Source organism: Anabrus simplex, chromosome 5 (genome assembly GCF_040414725.1).
Source record: "Anabrus simplex isolate iqAnaSimp1 chromosome 5, ASM4041472v1, whole genome shotgun sequence".
Classification (NCBI taxonomy): domain Eukaryota; kingdom Metazoa; phylum Arthropoda; class Insecta; order Orthoptera; family Tettigoniidae; genus Anabrus; species Anabrus simplex.
The window spans coordinates 112,399,925-112,418,289 of NC_090269.1; the positions used below are offsets into that span (position 1 = coordinate 112,399,925).

The 18,365-nt window shown below is 37.0% G+C and overlaps 1 protein-coding gene across 1 annotated transcript in view; it reads right to left on the bottom strand.

The window, feature by feature from the left end:
- LOC136874668 (dystrophin) overlaps positions 1-18,365 on the bottom strand; it is a 174,470-nt gene that overhangs the window by 119,120 nt on the left and 36,985 nt on the right. The window contains exon 3 of the mRNA XM_067148302.2: positions 10,162-10,369. Within this exon, the coding sequence (XP_067004403.2) occupies positions 10,162-10,369 (208 nt within the window). The remainder of the gene's footprint in view (positions 1-10,161; positions 10,370-18,365) is intronic.

Below are 18,365 nucleotides of genomic sequence, written 5' to 3' on the forward strand. Positions count from 1 at the left end.
ACAACAGGTGTTAAAATATGTTAACACAGTATTACAAGGTACAGTATCTGTGTGATGTGATAACTGCCGATTATGAGAATCGGCAAGTAGTATTGATACAGAGACAGTGAAGGGTATTTATCTACATATATGTACATTGTTCATCGGACTATCTACAATGGTAGTTTAGTTCTCGCTTTCGTTTTCCCACTGTTTTCACTGTTGTTGTTGTAAATATGGAGTCTTCCAACAATATTTTATGTGTATATTATATGTATAGTTAGCTATTTTAGAATCTGTGGAGTTATTGATGAACCTAGGTGCAGTTCCTACCTATTTAGTCGTTTTCAGGAGGTTAGGTAAGTCCTGCAGCAAGTGTACCAGTACGCAGCATTATGTGCACGCCCTGGGATATAAAGTTTATCTTGCTCTATAAAAATTCGAGGGATCCATTCTGGTGAACTCTGGCGCCCATACTACAGACATTTCGATTATATATTTTATTCATGATTTTATTTATCAGTATTCATCAAATGGTTACACACTCTGCTTATAAGTCTAAGAGACCCGGATTCAGCTCCTGGCAATTTTCTTAACCAGTTTCGACCGATCCAATTAAAATAGGTAGTGGTAAGTAAGTTTGTTGAATGTCAAGGACCACAAGAAAGACTTCCAATTGTGACCTTTGGGGACACTGAGCAACTAATCGGGGTTCCAAGATTACAGAATTCTTCTGGCAAAGAGCAAGAGAATGCTATTTGGAATGCATTAACATATTGGGGTAGTATAGAAGACAATGTACAAATCCTCTGCTGTGATAACTGCATCAAACACCAGACGTTTTAATGGAGCATGTGTCTTACTTGAACAAAAATTGGACAGGGAATTGTTTCTTTTGTGCCGTCATCACATATATAAAAATTGTTTTACAATGTGTATTTGAATGTAACATACGTGATGTAACAAGCAGTCCTGACATACCACTTTTTAAACATTTTAGGGAAATCTGGGAAAGTGTTAACGCCAATTATTTTTGAAGTGGCAAAGAGATTGCGGAAATGCTATCTTAGCGAGTTGGAAATTATAGAAATGTTCCGACTTTTACGAAAGTGAATTACATAAACCAACACAGAGATAATTATCATGAACTCATAAGAGCTCTCTCTAACGTTTTTTGGGAGGACACTCTGGCAAAAACTAAAAATACGCCCCCCTGGGGCAATGCATCAAGCTCGATGGATGACAAGAACTATATTTTATTGTTTAAAATGTTTCTTTTTTTTGCTAGTTGCTTTACGTCGCACCGACACAGATAGGTCTTATGGCGACGATGGGACAGGGAAGGGCCAGGAGTGGGAAGGAAGCGGCCGTGGCCTTAATTAAGGTACAGCCCCAGCATTTGCCTGGTGTGAAAATGGGAAACCACGGAAAACCATTTTCAGGGCTGCCGACAGTGGGGTTCGAACCTACTATCTCCCGAATACTGGATACTGGCCGCACTTAAGCGACTGCAGCTATCGAGCTCGGTTTTAAAATGTTTCTGCTAAGATTAAACTATCCAGTGTAAAAGAAAATGCCTTAAGAGATATCTCTCTCTGTTCATTGTAAGTTTATGTCAAGCCGTGGCTTTAAATAAATTTAATTAATGTTATTGGCTTAATGTCCCACTAACTACTTTTACTGTTTTCGGAGATGCCGAGCTACCAGAATTTAGTCCCGCAGGAATTCTGTTACATGCCAGTAAAACTACAGACATGAGGCTGACGCATTTGTGCACCTTCAAATACCACCGGACTGAGCCAGGATCAAACCTGCCAAGTTGGGGTCAGAAGGCCAGCGCCTCAATCATCTGACCCACTCAGTCTGGCCACTGTGGCTTTAGTGCAGTGCAGCTGTACTAACTCATCAACATCTCTGCTTCTTAAAATCATATGAAAGGATAGATTCTGTATTTTCTAGAGCAACTTTAAAGAAATTAAGCCACCATATGTGGTATTTATCAGAAGAACTGTCATTCTTTGATGATGAAGCAGACATACAAATCAAAATTAAAAAAGGTAGCAAATTTAGCCACAGAGCATCTACACCTGGAAAAGAGATATAATCCTCTTTGTGGACAATTGGATGGATAATTCAGTGGCTTGGTTCTAAAAGGGCCAATGTCAGAAAGCCTGTTTTTGAGCTATGAGCATTTGAAGTTTTGCTTATAGTTTTCCAACTATTTTTTTTAACAACTAACTTTAAATAACTTCATACTTTCTTTGTGGAAGTCACCTGATTAAACACTAATGTTTTTATCGTATTCTTTAAAAATTGCCAGGTCTCTAATCTTTATTGGTAATCTAACATTACTGGCAAGGGCTCATTTAATTAAACGTTAACTGTTCGTTTAGTACTTATCAGATACATGGCCCTTTTAACATGTTGTAAGCCAGGATAAAACGCGTTTGTATGAGTTAATATCTCAATTTCGATAAAAAATGACACTGGCCCTTTTAGAACCAAGCCACAGAATTATTGTAAGTTTAATTTTATTCCAGTTACCATTCTTCAATGACGAATTCGTTAATACACATTTCCTAATCCAATCTTATCTTCATTTTAGTGAAAATAGACGACTTTGTGTCAACCAAAAGCAGAGATCTGTTCTCTTGCCTGAGGATGTACACTACTTTGTTTTATTCAAGAATGTCCTTCGACATAGATGAGCGACATTTCATATTTAGAAGCTCTAAGGATAGTTATGGAGTAGAAAGCGGTGAATGACTGTGCTGCAAGGGGCGTTAAATTAATGCAAGGTTTTCATGGACTGCAGACTGTAGATGAGGAGCAGAAGCAATTTGTCTTGTGTTCAAGAACATCAAACACTGTACTCAGATTGCAAGAAAGAAATGTTGAAAAGGAAGCATCCACAAGAATATTAAAAATCATAATACAGTATAAAGAGTGAAAATGTATTAAATTTTAATATAAAATTAGATATTAAACATGTATCAATAGCTTTTCCACAAACTTAAAACTACAAAACATTCAAATTTCAAGCTCAATATCAGCCTATTGAGATGAAATTTTGTTTTTGAGTTAATCTGACCCAATGGAAAATATTTAGGGGTGATCCCCAAAATAATTAGCATAAATTTATTTGTTTGCAAAATAAGGGACGCATGCAGACATGGTTAATTCAAGAAGCAAATAAATAGTAGAATTTTCATTTTGAGAGCTCACTTCGGTGTGTCTACAGTGCGCTTCATATTTGCTAGGTTGGAGTGAAATGGTAATTCTTTGTATTCAGCATTTTAAGGAATGCTACACTATCATGTAGCAGGCAGTGTGCAGAGAACGAGAATCCATGAACACTGGCCATCCCAACAGTTGGAGAGGTGGTGATGGTGATTATTGTTTTAAGAGGAAATACACATAGCATATATAATCAATTTGTACACACTTAATGATATTGTCAATGCCGATGAAACTGCATTGTTTCTTTTAATGCAGAGCCCAAACGGACTTATGATTTTAAAGGAGAGAACTGCCAGCCGGGTTGGGGTCATTGTACTCTGTTGCAATTCACGCTGAAGCGAGAGACTTTATCCCCTTGTCATAGGAAACTTCGATAAGCCACGAGGTTGTAATGGCGTCGGACACTTTCCGTGCAAGTACAGGACATATAACATGCATGCAATACAGTAATCCAATGAATAAAGAACTTGCACACGAGAGCCAGCATAGATTTCTCCTCGTCTTTGAATTATGCTTTTTTCTCTTGCGTGAGGTTATGTTTGTCAGTGAGTTATCCCATTGCATTATCTGAATACTGTAAATGCACCTTGTTGGACACATTTTGGAAATAATTTCCATGACACTCTGAAGGTTTAAACTGTAAATCAAGCTTAATTGCATGCAGTAACGGGTCTTAGAACATTTTGTGATGCAACAAGTGATGGCATTTCTGAATTAAGAGCTGACGGTTAATTCAAAGTCCGATTTTTGCGTCCCAATGACTTCGAATTAACGAGGCTTTACTGTGATGATGTTCAATACCAATGCACCACAACTGATTAAGATAATCTTCATGTGCTGTTGGGTAGGCAACCTGCTCAACAGAATTGTGATGCGTTTGCTTACTTTCCCCCCACCGTTTCGTAATAGGGTAGTTTCCCCTGTGTGTTGTACAGAGTGTGCAGTCTGGTATTAGCCGTACAGAAATATGTTGTGCGATATACCTAGCGATTAAAACAGGATGATTTTCAATTACATTTTAATTCATTATACTGAAAGTTCAAAATTTGTTAATGAAATATTTTAACACAGATTAAATAGAGAAAAGGGAAGGGGCCTAGAAATAATATCACTATTCTGGCGTTCGTTACAATGATATTTTACTGTAAGACCACATTTCAAAACCTTCTATTCTCTTTCTTCCTGAGTTGGTTATCGCCCATATTTCACTTCCATACAATGCCATCTTCCAGTTGAAAGTCTTCAGAAAGATCTTTTTTAATTCCCACATCAATGTTTGAAGTGAGCAAATTTCTTTTCTTAAGAAAGCTCTTCCTTGCTTGTGCTAGTCTGCATTTTATGTCCTCCTTACTTCTGCCATCGTTAGTTATTTTACTACCCAAGTAACAATATTCATCTACTTCCTTTAAGACTTAATTTCCTAATCTAATATTTCCTGCGTTACCTGCCTTTGTTTGACTGAACTCCATTACTTTTGTTTTGGACTTATTTATTTTTATCTTGTATTCCTTACCCAAAGACTTTGTCCATACCATTCAACAACTTCGAGATCTTCTGTAGTCTCAGATAAAATAATATAATCGGCAAATCTCAAGGTTTTGATTTCCTCTCCTTGGATTGTGATTCCCTCTTGAAAATTCCTCTTTGATTTTCTTTACTGCCAGTTCTATGAAAACAATGAAAAGGAGGGGGGGGGGGGGGGGGGACAGACAGCAGCCTTGCCTCACTCCTTTCTGGATTGCTGCTTCTTTTTCAAAGCACTCAATATTTATTACTGCAGACTGATTTTTGTACAGATTGTAGGGTCATGTGGATGACATTGTTGGGAAAGCATACAGATCGTTACATGTCATAATGAGGCTACTTAAAGGATGCAACAAAGAATTAAAAGAGAAAAGTTACGTAAGTATGGTTCGCCCATTATTGGAATATACAAACAGTGTTTGGGATACTCACTAAGAATACCTAATAAAAGAAATAGATAGTGTGCAGAGGAAAGCAACAAGATTTGTAACAGGGGATTTCAGGAGAAAAGAGTAGTGTATCAGAAATGTTAAAGGAACTAGGGTGGGAAACTTTAAGTAAGAGAAGGGAGAAAACTAGACTTATAGGATTATATAGAGCCTACACAGGAGAAGCAGCATGGGGAGATATCCGTGAGAGGCTTCAGTTGGAAAATAATTATATCGACAGGACTGACCACAAACATAAAATTAGAAGGAATTTTAGCAGAAGCGATTGAGGTAAATTTTCATTCATTGGGAAGGGTGTAAAGGAGTGGAACAGTTTACCAGGGGTAGTGTTTTTTCCTTTTCCAAAATCTGTACAGATATTCAAGAAGAGAATAAACAGCAACAGAGAAAATAAATGAAATGCTAGAGGGCATTCAACCAGTGCAGGTTAATATAAATAAAAAAATGTGTGTGAATAAATTAATTCCATCCCCTGGTCTAAGGAGTTGGACAGCCAAGGTAGGGGACTGCCTGTAGGGGTGAAATACAGTGGGGACTTCGAGGGCCCTGGGACCGCTACGGTAGCTGTGAAGGCCCTTCAGGAACTCTAAAAAGTGGTGGCAAAAGGGGCTCTGGTTAAGATGCAGCAGGTCGTTATGCTACTTAGGTTCCAGAATGGGTAAAGAAAGAAAGAAAGAAAGAAAGAAAGAAAGAAAGAAAGAAAGTAAGTAAATAAATGCAATGTAAATTTTAATCTTATACCAGTTGTACAGTATCATTTAAAGTAATTCCACATACTGTATATCAGTTGACTATATTTGTAAGTAGTACAGGAGATATTATAAGTAGAATTTTGTAAACAATATCAATTTATTAAGGATGAGCTGTGTGTTTAATAGAAAAAATTGTTAGCGTAAATTGTATAATATTGTATTATAGGAAAATTTTCTTCTCTTGTTAATTTAATATTTAGTGCTTGACAATAATGTATTTTAGTGTACCATTTGCCACCGAGGTAGACACCTCATTTGCAAATAAAGAAATTTTGATTCGATTTGATTCTTCGTTCCCCGTATCTGATCCCAATCACCTTCAGAATCTTATATAGCTTGGTCGAATCAACATTATCAAATGCCTTTTCTAGATCTATGAATGCCATGTACGTGGGCTTACCCTTCTTAATTTGATCCTCTAAGATCAGATATAAGTCGGGATTGCTTCACGTGTTCCTACATTTCTTCTGAAGCCAAATTTACCTACTCCCAACTCAGCTTCAACTTGTCTTTCCATTCTTCTGTAAATAATGTGTGTTAAAATTTTGCAGGCATGAAATACTAAACTAAAGGTGCGGTAGTTTTCCCACTTGTCAGCACCGGCTTTCTTGGGAATAGGTATAACAACATTCTTACAAGTTATGAAAATCATTTTTGCCCATATTGAAAGTTTCATAAAGTATATAGGAAAATATTTAATATTTGTTTCCACCTATTCAATACAATACAAGATGTTGACATTTAAGTTAAAACATTTTTCAAATGTGAGACATGTTTCGCCTCTTACTGTGAGGCATCTTCAGTCAGTAAACAAAACCTTATTGTTTTTTTGTCAGACAACATTTCCAAACATTATACAGTTATTATAAAAATGTTCATGAAATATCTAAACTAAAATTCTTATACAATGATAAACTCATGTGTAGTTCACTTAATGAATAGGACGTCATTAGATGGTACAGAAGTACAGATGATGGCTTGAAGCCTTAGTCAATATTAGATTTTAAATACATAGTGGAAGGCATATAAAATAGTTTCATTGAAAATATACAATACATTTAAATGATATTAAAATAGTAGATTCTTAGATGGTACACTTAAAAATGGAGGTATCATATAATTGTAAGTGACAGTTGATGGCTTAAAGCCGTAGTCAGAGTTTGAAGTATAAGTACAATAACTTGCTAATATATAATAAATGAATATGAAAAGGATTACATTGATGAATGTAAAATGTAAAGGAAAAACATTCCAAATGCTGGGCAATCGTTATTGATGTTAGCATATATTTGCGTAATGTTTAATTGTCAACTGTTCATAGGTTATTTATAGATTGGTTCAGCGAGATTGTGTTGACACAAAGTTTATAGTTGGTTTGTTTTAAGTCATCTGAACCAATCTATAAATAACCTATGAACTGTTGACCATTAAACATTACGGGCAAATATACGCTAACGTCAATAACAATTGCCCAGCATTTGGAGTGTTTTTCCTTTACATTTTATATTCATCAATGTAATCTTTTTCATATTCATTTACTATATATTAGCAAGTTATTTTACTTATACTTCAAACTCTGACTACGGCTTTAAGCCATCAACTGTCACTTACAATTATATGATACCTCCATTTTTAAGTATACCATCCAAGAATCTACTATTTTAATATCATTTAAATGTATTATTTATTTTCAATGAAACGATTTTATATGCCTTCCACTATGTATTTAAAATCTAATATTGACTAAGGCTTCAAGCCATCATCTGTACTTCTGTACCATCTAATGACGTCCTATTCATCAAGTGAACTACACATGAGTTTATCATTGTATAAGATTTTTAGTTTAGTTATTTTAGTTTAGATATTTCATGAACATTTTTATAATAACTGTATAATGTTTGGAAATGTTGTCTGACAAAAACAATAAGGTTTTGATTAGTGATTAGTGACTGAAGATGCCTCACAGTAAAGGTGAACATGTCTCACATTTGAAAAATGTTTTAACTTAAATGCCAACATCTTGTATTGTATGGAATAGGTGGAAATAAATATTAAATATTTTCCTATATACTTTATAACAACATTCTGCCGAAAATTGGATGCCACTTCTCCTGTCTCATACATCTTACACACTAAATTGAACAACCTTGCCATGCTGGTTTCTCCTAAGGCAGTAAGTAATTCAGAGGGATTGACATCAATTCCAGATGCCTTGTTCCTATTTAGGTCGCTCACAGCTCTGTGAAACTCTGATCTCAAAACCGGGTCTCGCATTTCATCAGCCTCGTCTTGTTCCAGAACCAAATCATCTACATCTTTACATTGATACAACTGTTGGATATGCTCAAGCCATCTTTCTGCTTTGTCTTCTTTCCCTAAAAGTGTCTTTCCATCTGAGCTCTTAATGTTCATACATCTAAATTTCCTTTCTCCAAAAGTTTCCTTGATTTTCCTCTATGCAGCATCTACCTTTCCTAGGACCATATAACCTTCGACATCCTTGCACTTCTCCTTCAGCCATTCTTCCTTAGCAACCTTGCACTTTCTATCCATTTCATTCTTTAAGCACCTGTATTCTTTTCTGCCCTCTTCATTTCTAGCATTCTTGTATTTTCATCATTCATCAATCAGGTCTAGTGTCTCTTGAGTTATACCCTGATTCTTAGTTGATCTTTTCTTACTTCCTAACATCAACAGCCCTACTGACTTCATTTTTCACGACTATCCACTCTTCCTCTATTGCGATTCCTTCAGCCTTTTCATTTAGTCCTTGTGCAACATGTTCCTTGAAACAATCCTTCACACTCTTTTCTTTCAACTTGTCTAGATCCCATCTCCTTGCATTCCTTCCTTTCTTCAACTTCAAATGGCATTTCATGACCAACAAGTTGTGGTCCGAGTCCACGTCTGCTCCTGAGAAAGTTTTGCAATTTAAAACCTGGTTTCTGAATCTCTGCCTAATCATAATGAAGTCTATTTTATACCTTCCAGTGTCTCCAGGTCTTGTTCACGTATATAGCTGTCATTTGTTGTGTCTGAACCAAGTATAAGCAAGGAATAATTTATGATGAGCGCAGAATACAACCAGCCGACTTCCTCTTTTGTTCCCTTGTCCTAATCCGAATTCTCCTACTGTATTACCTTCTCTTCCTTGGCCTACCACTGCATTCCAATCTCCCATCACAAATAGATTTTCGTCACCTTTTACACATTGTATTAAATCATCTATCTCTTCATATATATTCTTTCGATTTCCTCATCATCCGCTGAACTAGTAGGCATATAGACCTGCACTATTGTGGTGGGCATTGGTTTGGTGTTTATCTTGACGACAATAATTCTTTCACTATGCTGGTCATAGTAGCTTACCCACTGCCCTATTTTGTTATCCATTATTAAACGAACTCCTGCATTTTCCCTGTTTGATTTTGTGTTGATAATTCTGTAGTCGCCTGACCAAAAGCCCTGCTCTTCCTGCCAACGCACTTCACTTATACCAACTACATCTAAGTTTAGTCTATCAATCTCCCTTTTCAGATTCTCTAACCTACCACAATGATTCAACTTCTAACATTCCACGCTCCGACTCACAGAATGTCAGTATCCATCTTCCTAATGATCGCACCGAATGAGGAACTAGTTTACCTCCGGAATATTTTACCCGGAAGGGAGCCATCATCAGCACATCATTCATGCAGCGAGAGCTGCATGTCCTCGGGAGTTAGTTACGGCTGTAGTTTCTCGTTGCTTTAAACTGTGTAGCAGTATCAACATAGCTGAGCCATGTTGAGTATTGTTACAGGGCCATATCAGTTAATCATCTAGACTGCTGCCCTTGCAACTTCCGATAGGCTGCTACCCCCCCTTTTGATGAACCATTCGTTAGTCAGGTCTCTCAACAGATACACCCATCTAATATTGTTGCACCTGCGGCTCGGCTATCTGCTTCATTGTGAAGCGCAAGCCTCTCCACCGCAGCAAGGTCACATGATTCACACGGGAAGAAGTAACACGTAACATCAACATTTTCTGGAGTAAGTGTGAGAAAACTGGAGAAAATCATCACCCATGCACTCTTAACGACATGCTCCGAATTTTAAAATAATTAACTTCTCATGGTTGTACTAAAGAAAGGTTTAGCAATGATGGTTAAAATATATGAAAATGCAGATAACAGTTAAGAAAACATAAGAAAGTCAAAACTGAAATACACTTACGCATTATGAATGTTTAAGAGTAGATTCACCATTTGTTCTGTCACAACATCTGTCTTGATGTCCTGAAGAGTCTCTTTTTGAGCAGCAAAGAATATATCAGAAAGAACAGCCTCCAACTCACTGGAGTCTAGCATAACTTCATTTTCAGAGGCTTGAAGTTGATGTCTGTAGAACACTCCAGCAATAAGACCAAGTCGTACATGATCCACTACAGAAATAAAAGAAAGTTTCCTTTGAAACATTTTACAATTAAAAAAAAACAAAGTACAAAAGAAAATATGAAAATGGTCAAAAGATATGATAAATATTATTTATTTTAAATTATTATTATTATTATTATTATTATTCTATGGGGCCCAGCTGGTGGCCATGATCGTTAAGGCATCAAATCTATATAGTCTGACATGGTGGTTAGCTGATTCAAGTCCTGTTGTTTGAAAAAAAATGTCACTATCAGAATGTTGGCCAGCAGGGTAGGAGAGGTCGTGGTACACAATTTCTAGTCACTAAATTGCGTGCCAAAAGTTTGGATTCAACTCCAAATTTTTCCACAGTGTTCATATGGAGTGAGGGCAAATGATGCTGTTGATGGTGATTCATCCATCGGATGGGGACGTTAAGCCATGAGCAGACCCCTTGGTGCTATTCAAAAGGAGTAAGCTGTGTGTCGGCACTAGGTTTCACCCTCTCCCTTCCTTCTATCATATATCACATTATTCATTTCATCTCACTAACTGTCCGACTCGTTGGCTGAATGGTCAGCGTACTGGCCTTCGGTTCAGAGGGTCCCGGGTTCGATTCCCGGCCAGGTCGGGGATTTTAATCTTCATTGGTTAATTCCAATGGCCCGGGGGCTGGGTGTTTGTGCTGTTCCCAACATCCCTGCAACTCACACACCACACATAACACTATCCTCCACCACAATAACACGCAGTTACCTACACTTGGCAGATGCCGCCCACCCTCATCGGAGGGTCTGCCTTACAAGGGCTGCACTCGGCTAGAAATAGCCATACGAAATTATAAATTATTATTATCTCACTAACTCCTCTGATGAGGCTGACTTTAGGAAGAGCATCCGGTTGTAAAAGTTTGCTACAAAGATTAATCTCACTTCATACCCGACCCCATAGAGAAAAGGAACAAGGGATGGACGTAGATACAAATAATTGTATGGTGTCAGCTACTGTGTGCAAACATTTTAATTTGATGCCAACTAGGCTTCCTGCATGTTGATTCCAGCGTTCCATTTTACTCCACAAGATGGCAGAGAAACTGATATCTCTTGGGCAATTTACAGTTGAGTTTTCATTAATGTTATCAAATGACAAATGGTTTGCTGGAGATCTTTTATATGCTAACATTATATGACATGGAGTGCTGACTAGACTTTTATCTGCCCTTCTAAAGTCAGATTACCTCTGCTGGGTTTGAAACCACGATCCTGGGATCTTAGAATAATTGTATGGCACCGTAATTATAATTTATCCTCGCACTGATAAAGCATCACTTGGATTTAGGCCGCAAAAATCTTTAACTCATTATCAGTAGATAAAGAGCATTGTCATGTACCACAGCAGGTAAGAATTGGTTTCAATGGTAAAGGAAATTTTGATGTTTTTACCTACATAAGCATTTACTTGAATGGAGGTTTTTACAAACACGCCCTTGGTTCTACGAGGGTGGCCCAGAAAATAATGCAAAACAATTTATTTCTCAGCCCCCAACAATGGTATGAATGTGAAGCTTCAGATATGAATTCTTTGAAGTTTTCGGAGTGCGCGTGCAAAGTTTCTGCTTCTTCCGACAGAGAGCGCACTTGCAGCAATGGTTCAACATAGCATCTGTAAGTGATGTATGTTACAAGCAGTGTGTCGTCATTGAATTTCTTACTGGGAAGGAAGAAACGGTTGGAAACATTCACAAACATTAATGTGCAGTTTATGAAGCATTAGCCGTCGACAGAAGTACAGTTAGTCACTGGGCACAGAGATTAAGACCATCTGAAAGCGGTTTGGCAGAGCTCCAAGACTTGAAGCAGTTGGGAAGGCCACCCACAGCAGTCACACCTGACAAGATGCGGTGTGCTCATGTGCTCATTCGCAAGGACTGACGCAGGACAGATCGGCTTTTGACGCGGGAGCTGTCAATCAGCAAAGAAAGTAAGTGTAATCATCCATGCTCTTGATTATGCAAAAGTGTTCACCATGGGTTCTATGCTGTCTTACGGAGGAACACAAAACTCTCAGAAAAAACATTTCTTCTGAGTTGCTGCAACATTTTGAACATGAGGGGAAATCCTTCTTGTCCCGGATTGTGATAGGTGATGAAACCTGGGTTTATCATTTTGAATCCAAAACAAAACTACAATCGATAGAATGGCACCATCCCGACTCTCCACAGAAGAAAATATTCAAAGCAACTGCTTCCGCTGGTAAGGTCATGATGATGAAGAGGTGATTCGCACAGTGAAAACATGTCTCAGGAACAGTTCAAGGAGGGCTACCGACACAACATACACGCCCTTGTCTCTCTGGAGGAAGGCCATATAACGGGAAGGAGATCACGTGGAAAAATAGGAAGTGTAGAAGAAAAATAATTCTTTCTTGTGTATAAGTTTCATTGTGTTCAATAAATAATTGTTGAAAAAAAAAAAAAAAATATGGTGCATTGGTTTCTGGGCTACCTTCATAGACATTAAGGTATTTTCTTCAAGAATGACTTCTGCTACCCTTTGAAGCCCAGGCACAATACAAGTAACATGAATTAAATAGGGTAGGCCCTAAAATATTTTGAAAGATGAAGCAGCTCACAGCATATAGGCTGCAGCATCTGAGAACTCTAAATTTATATTCCTTCTGGTCATAATACTCGTAAAGCATCATTCACAAAAGGAGCTATTTTAGAATTATTAGTTTTCTCGAAGACCCTCCCAGCAATCAAAACACGTTTTTCTGGCTTGTCTTCACCGAATTTACGAACAAGAAAATTTGCCACGTGGCACACACAGGAGTTTGTAGTTTGATCCACCATACCCCATATGAAACAGTCTTTCAAATTATCTTGAATTTCTTTAATAGTTGTATGGTAACAGTCCTCCAGATACTTTTTTCTTGGGGTTGACTTTTGTGGAATGGTATGATTATAATATTTATCTAGGAAATTTTGGAATGTGCATTTGCCAAGTGAATTCCACGCAATATTTGCAGTGATTAGTGCCTAGCATAGATAACTGAAAAGTTCATTCTTCAAATTGGATGAAGAGGGGCTTTGTTCTGCTAGTAACGATTGCTTTAAGAAGCTTTTTTCTTTGTTTTGTTGCTGTTTTGTTTCGGGTTTTTTGCTACAAGATGTTGAATGTTCTCTTTTCCAAAACATTCTCTCCCATAAAAATTTATTACATATCTGATGAAAAAATGAAATAACTTTGCTGCCTGTAGTACAATCCAACAATTCTGGATCCATTGTTCTAAAAATACACTTTTAGTACTTTATGGGATTTTAGCATTACAAAATGCACACTGTACATACCATAATCTCTTTGCAAGAAGAGACTGACTAGGTATTGTGTGATGTTCCTCAAAGCATAAGCGAACATACGATGGCTCATGGTCAGAAGAAGAGGCTTGTTACAGGTTACCTCGCTAGTCGCTAATAAGGAAAACTGAATTTTGTATAGAAATTTATTTATTTATTCATTTATTTATTTATTTAATACAGTCTACAACAGAGCATTGCTCCAATTACAGTAGACTAATTGAAGAAACACACTGAGTGAATGAAAATTGAATTTTCACGACCACTTTGTAATCGAAACAGACTTTCAACCTATTAGGTCGTGTCACGTACATTTAGTACGTTTTGAAGAGATGTTAAATACAGAACGAAAATGGCTAATCTGAGACTTTCAACCTATTAGGCCGTGTTATATACATTTAGTACGTGTTGTAGAGATGTTAAGTACAGAATGAAAATGGCCAATCGGACGGATGTACTTCTCTTCAACACGTACTAAATGTACGTAACACACCTAATAGGTTGAAAGTCTGTTTTGGTAACACTGAGTGAAAATTATAAAGAGACAAAAAAACATAAAACATAAAGAAAAAAAAATTGTAGAGGCTGTTACACAGTATATACCAAATATATCATACATTCATATAATCATAATGTTATAGTAACATGCACAATCATTTATAGAAAATTAAATTAAGATTATGTAAGCTACATATAATCTCTACAGCAATGGCCATACTGGTATCAAAGAACAAAAATAGAAATATCTCTCTTAAGAGCACAGTTACATAAATTAAATTAAATCTACAAACTGTGATATTCGGATTTTATACTCTGAACAGTTCTTTGATCAAAGCAAGAAATTTTAAAAATGGAAAATCCTTTAATATCAAATTATTACATGTTACAGTCCGACTCGTTGGCTGAATGATCAGCGTACTGGCCTTCGGTTCAGACGGTCCCGAGTTCGATTCCTGGTCGGGTCGGGGATTTTAACCTTCATTGGTTAATTCCAATGGCTCGGGGGCGGCGTGTTTGTGCCGTCCCCATCATTCCTGCAACTCACAAACCTCACATAACAGTATCCTCCACCACAATAACACGCAGTTACCTACACATGGCATATGCCGCCCACCCTCATCGAAGGGTCTGCCTTACAAGGGCTGCACCCAGCTAGAAATAGCCACACAAATTTTAAAAAAAAATTAAATGTTACACATATTTTCTGCAGTGGGGAATTTTTATGGTATAGAATTTTGTTTCGATTACAATAGAAATAAAGACATAAGTTAGATGTTTTCACATTAAAATTAAACTGAAGCAAAACACTGTTGTCCAATATGCCATTCACACATTTGTATAGAAAAAGCAACTGTGATAAACCTATTTCTCTTCAATTCTTTACAGAAACAACATTAAAATCATGTAGGAGAATACTATATGATATTCTAGCCAAATAAGAAGAACAATTATATCATTTAAATAGGAATCTTAAAAATTTATTTTGTATTCTCTCCAGTTTGTCAATATGTGCTTTACAATATGGCATCCAAACTACAGAGTCATATTCCAGATAACTTCTTAATAGAGAATTAAAGAGAGTTGAAATTGAGGTTGGGTCTGTAAATCTCTGCTATTTCTTATAATAAATCCTAGTAGGTTATACATACCATTACAAATTTTGTCAATATGCATTTGTCAATATTTTGTGTTAAAGTAACACCCAGATCTCTCACAGTGTTTACCCTATCTAATGTTTCATTATTCAACATATATTCAAAGTGGATCTCATTGCTGACTCTAGAAAAAGAAATTAACATAGCACTTTTTTATATTTGTTACGGAGTTATCCGCGGTAGTTAGAGGTGAAAGAAGGTGCTGGGATGAATAGGTCTCAACTTACGAAATTAAAATTAATTTAAAATTTAACAAAGGTTATATTTTCTTTTTGAGATCAAGAAATAACAAGTATAACAGGAACACAGTTGCATATCAACAAGTTAAGAATGTACAATTACAGTCTATTAATGTATTTTGGGCTTCGAGCCCCGGATTCACAAGCCCTGAGCAATGAGCTCAACTTTACTTATGAAGAAAGTTCAACAAAGGGGCAGAAAACCCCAATCATGCCAAGGGGCACTAGCTCCCAATTACCAGTTAAGCCTGCTCGAGGCACACACAAACTAAATTTAAGAAAGAGCAGCCCGTTCTCAAAGTTCAAGCCAATGCAAAGGCCACACCAAACTCGACTTTCAAGCTGCCTTCCAGGCACACAAGAACAGGGGTAAAAACACCCAACCTACTGAGGCCTATTAAGTAAAGAAACAGGATAATTACATGGCCCCAAAATACCAACATGAGTGGAGGAGTAACTTGCACTCCAAATATACATTTTCAAAACCTATTTTGGTTTTAAGGCCGCTTATGCAAGGGCTAATCCCATACTACGGAGGTGACACGATAGGAAAATTAATTACATTTTGAAGCGAAGAAAAACAGTTATGAAAACGTAGTCACCTCAAAACACTGAGTGGGAACTCGAGAGGGTAAGGCACTCTCTATCCCAATTTGTAGTTAAAGAGATAGAATTTTATACCAAGTGTCTTTTACATTTTAAAGGAAAGTTACATGATAAAAGTTTCGAACCTGCCCCGAGGGTTAAACGGCTGAGCTAGTGAGCAAAAGAAGTTATTAAAAGGTCATTACCTGAAGGATGAACTGCTGCCCGAAGAAAGAGGCGCTTCCCGCCCCCTGCTACATAATCACACTAAGAAAGATGTTACTGAAGTGGCCAGGAGACCAGAAAATTAGCAGTTTATATACCCTCGCGGAAAATTCAAGACGTTTCATGAATGATTACAACCCGCCCACAAAATTTTATTGGATAACAGCAAAAACTAATACACCAGACGAAGAAGAAACACCTTATTGGTGGAAAATAAATTACAGAAATTCCTGATTGGCTACATTCAAAACAGGTGGAAAGAAAGGATTATATTGCCAACTCTCAAACCACAGAACAAAATTTAGCCAAAACAAAACTTATGAATGTTAAATTTCTTCCAGACAATTCATTCCTTTACACCAGAGAGCGTTATCAGTTTTGGTAGAGACATCTGTTAGAGAATGTTCAAAGTTCTTGCTATGGAGCAGACAAACACGACTCGAAATTGACATAGTTCAGAACACTACAAAATTTACAGTAGAGACATCTTCTGAGAAACTTTAGAATTAACATGGTTGTTAAAGTTCAGGCTTCCTCCAGTAGAGGAGTTTCAACTGGCGCAATGTTTGAATTAGCGGCGCGGAGGTGTACCGCCCGGTACAATATTAAAAGGAAGTTTGTTTTCTGCACCCCAATTATTGATGCGGCTCGTACCTACCTCTAACTGAAGAGTATCATTCTAGTTACTAATTACTTTGAACAATTAAACATTGCCTGCAAAAAAAAAACAATTATAGAAATGTACAACAACTGTCGAATCATTTATAAATACAATTAAAACAGTGGACCTAATTGGATCTTTGAGACACTAAATTTAACATTGAAAACATAGGACTTAGTCTGATTAAAAGAAATAAAATGTTTTCTACAAGAAGGATATGAGGCAATCAGTTTTAACATTTCTTGAGAGAAGCCCAATGATGCCAATTTACAAAGAAGTATATCATGTGTGACTACTCCTACCACTACTCTTATACCTTCATCTCCTTCACACAATATACATAAAATTTGTTTGAGCGCCAGTTGCTTTTTAAGAAAAAAAACAACAAAATTCGGTAGAACCTGCCTTTTATCTCAATTACCTCAAGGCGTGAGGTGATAAACTCACACATCTGGCAATATACAGGGATATGGATCAGGACAATGTTAGATTACGGTTGCATTTCCACAATTGAGGATTGTACTTAGAAATAGAATCACTTATAATAATTAAAATAAAATTGAGTTTAAGACTATAATTTACGTCACAATGAACAAGCATTGCCATATTTTAATTTAACAAAAAAAATATATATTGTGAGATTTGCTGTTACAATAAAAAAGAAAATTTAATCTAAACAAAGAAAGCTATTGGCATGAACTTGAAGTGAAATGTGATATCACGGCTGATTACATTCTTCTTCATGTTATTAATGCATAACATGTCTGATGCTTTAATTACCTGATGCCTGCACACACCGCTGTTGAACTTGAAATTCCTGGAAAAACCAATGAAATGAAGTCGGAAGCCATCTGCTGTTATCTTCTTATGTAACCTGGAGTTGACCTACATTCCATGTACGCGTGTAGTAAGCTCCAATGTAGTTACGTCCACTCAATAGATTGTAAGAAATTGGAAAATATTATTGAAACACCTTGTAAAGTCCATCCTCACAAGTAAATGATGTTTCACTATCAGCATAGTACAAGTCTCTACTCGGATCCAACCACCACTTGTAGACCTCCTCGATGATTCCAAGACCTCTTCAAACACACCTCTTAGCTCTGACCACCACTCTTCCTTCACATCCTTCTCACCACCGTTGCATCAACTTTTATAACCTCGTGATGACCACTCATCTTCCTACTCTCTGGTCATCCCTTCCACCTCAACATACAGTAGCTTGCGAATACAGACACTTGGTCGAAATCACGTACCCACGCCCTGATGTCATCAGTCATGTGTCGTATAAGCATGCCCACG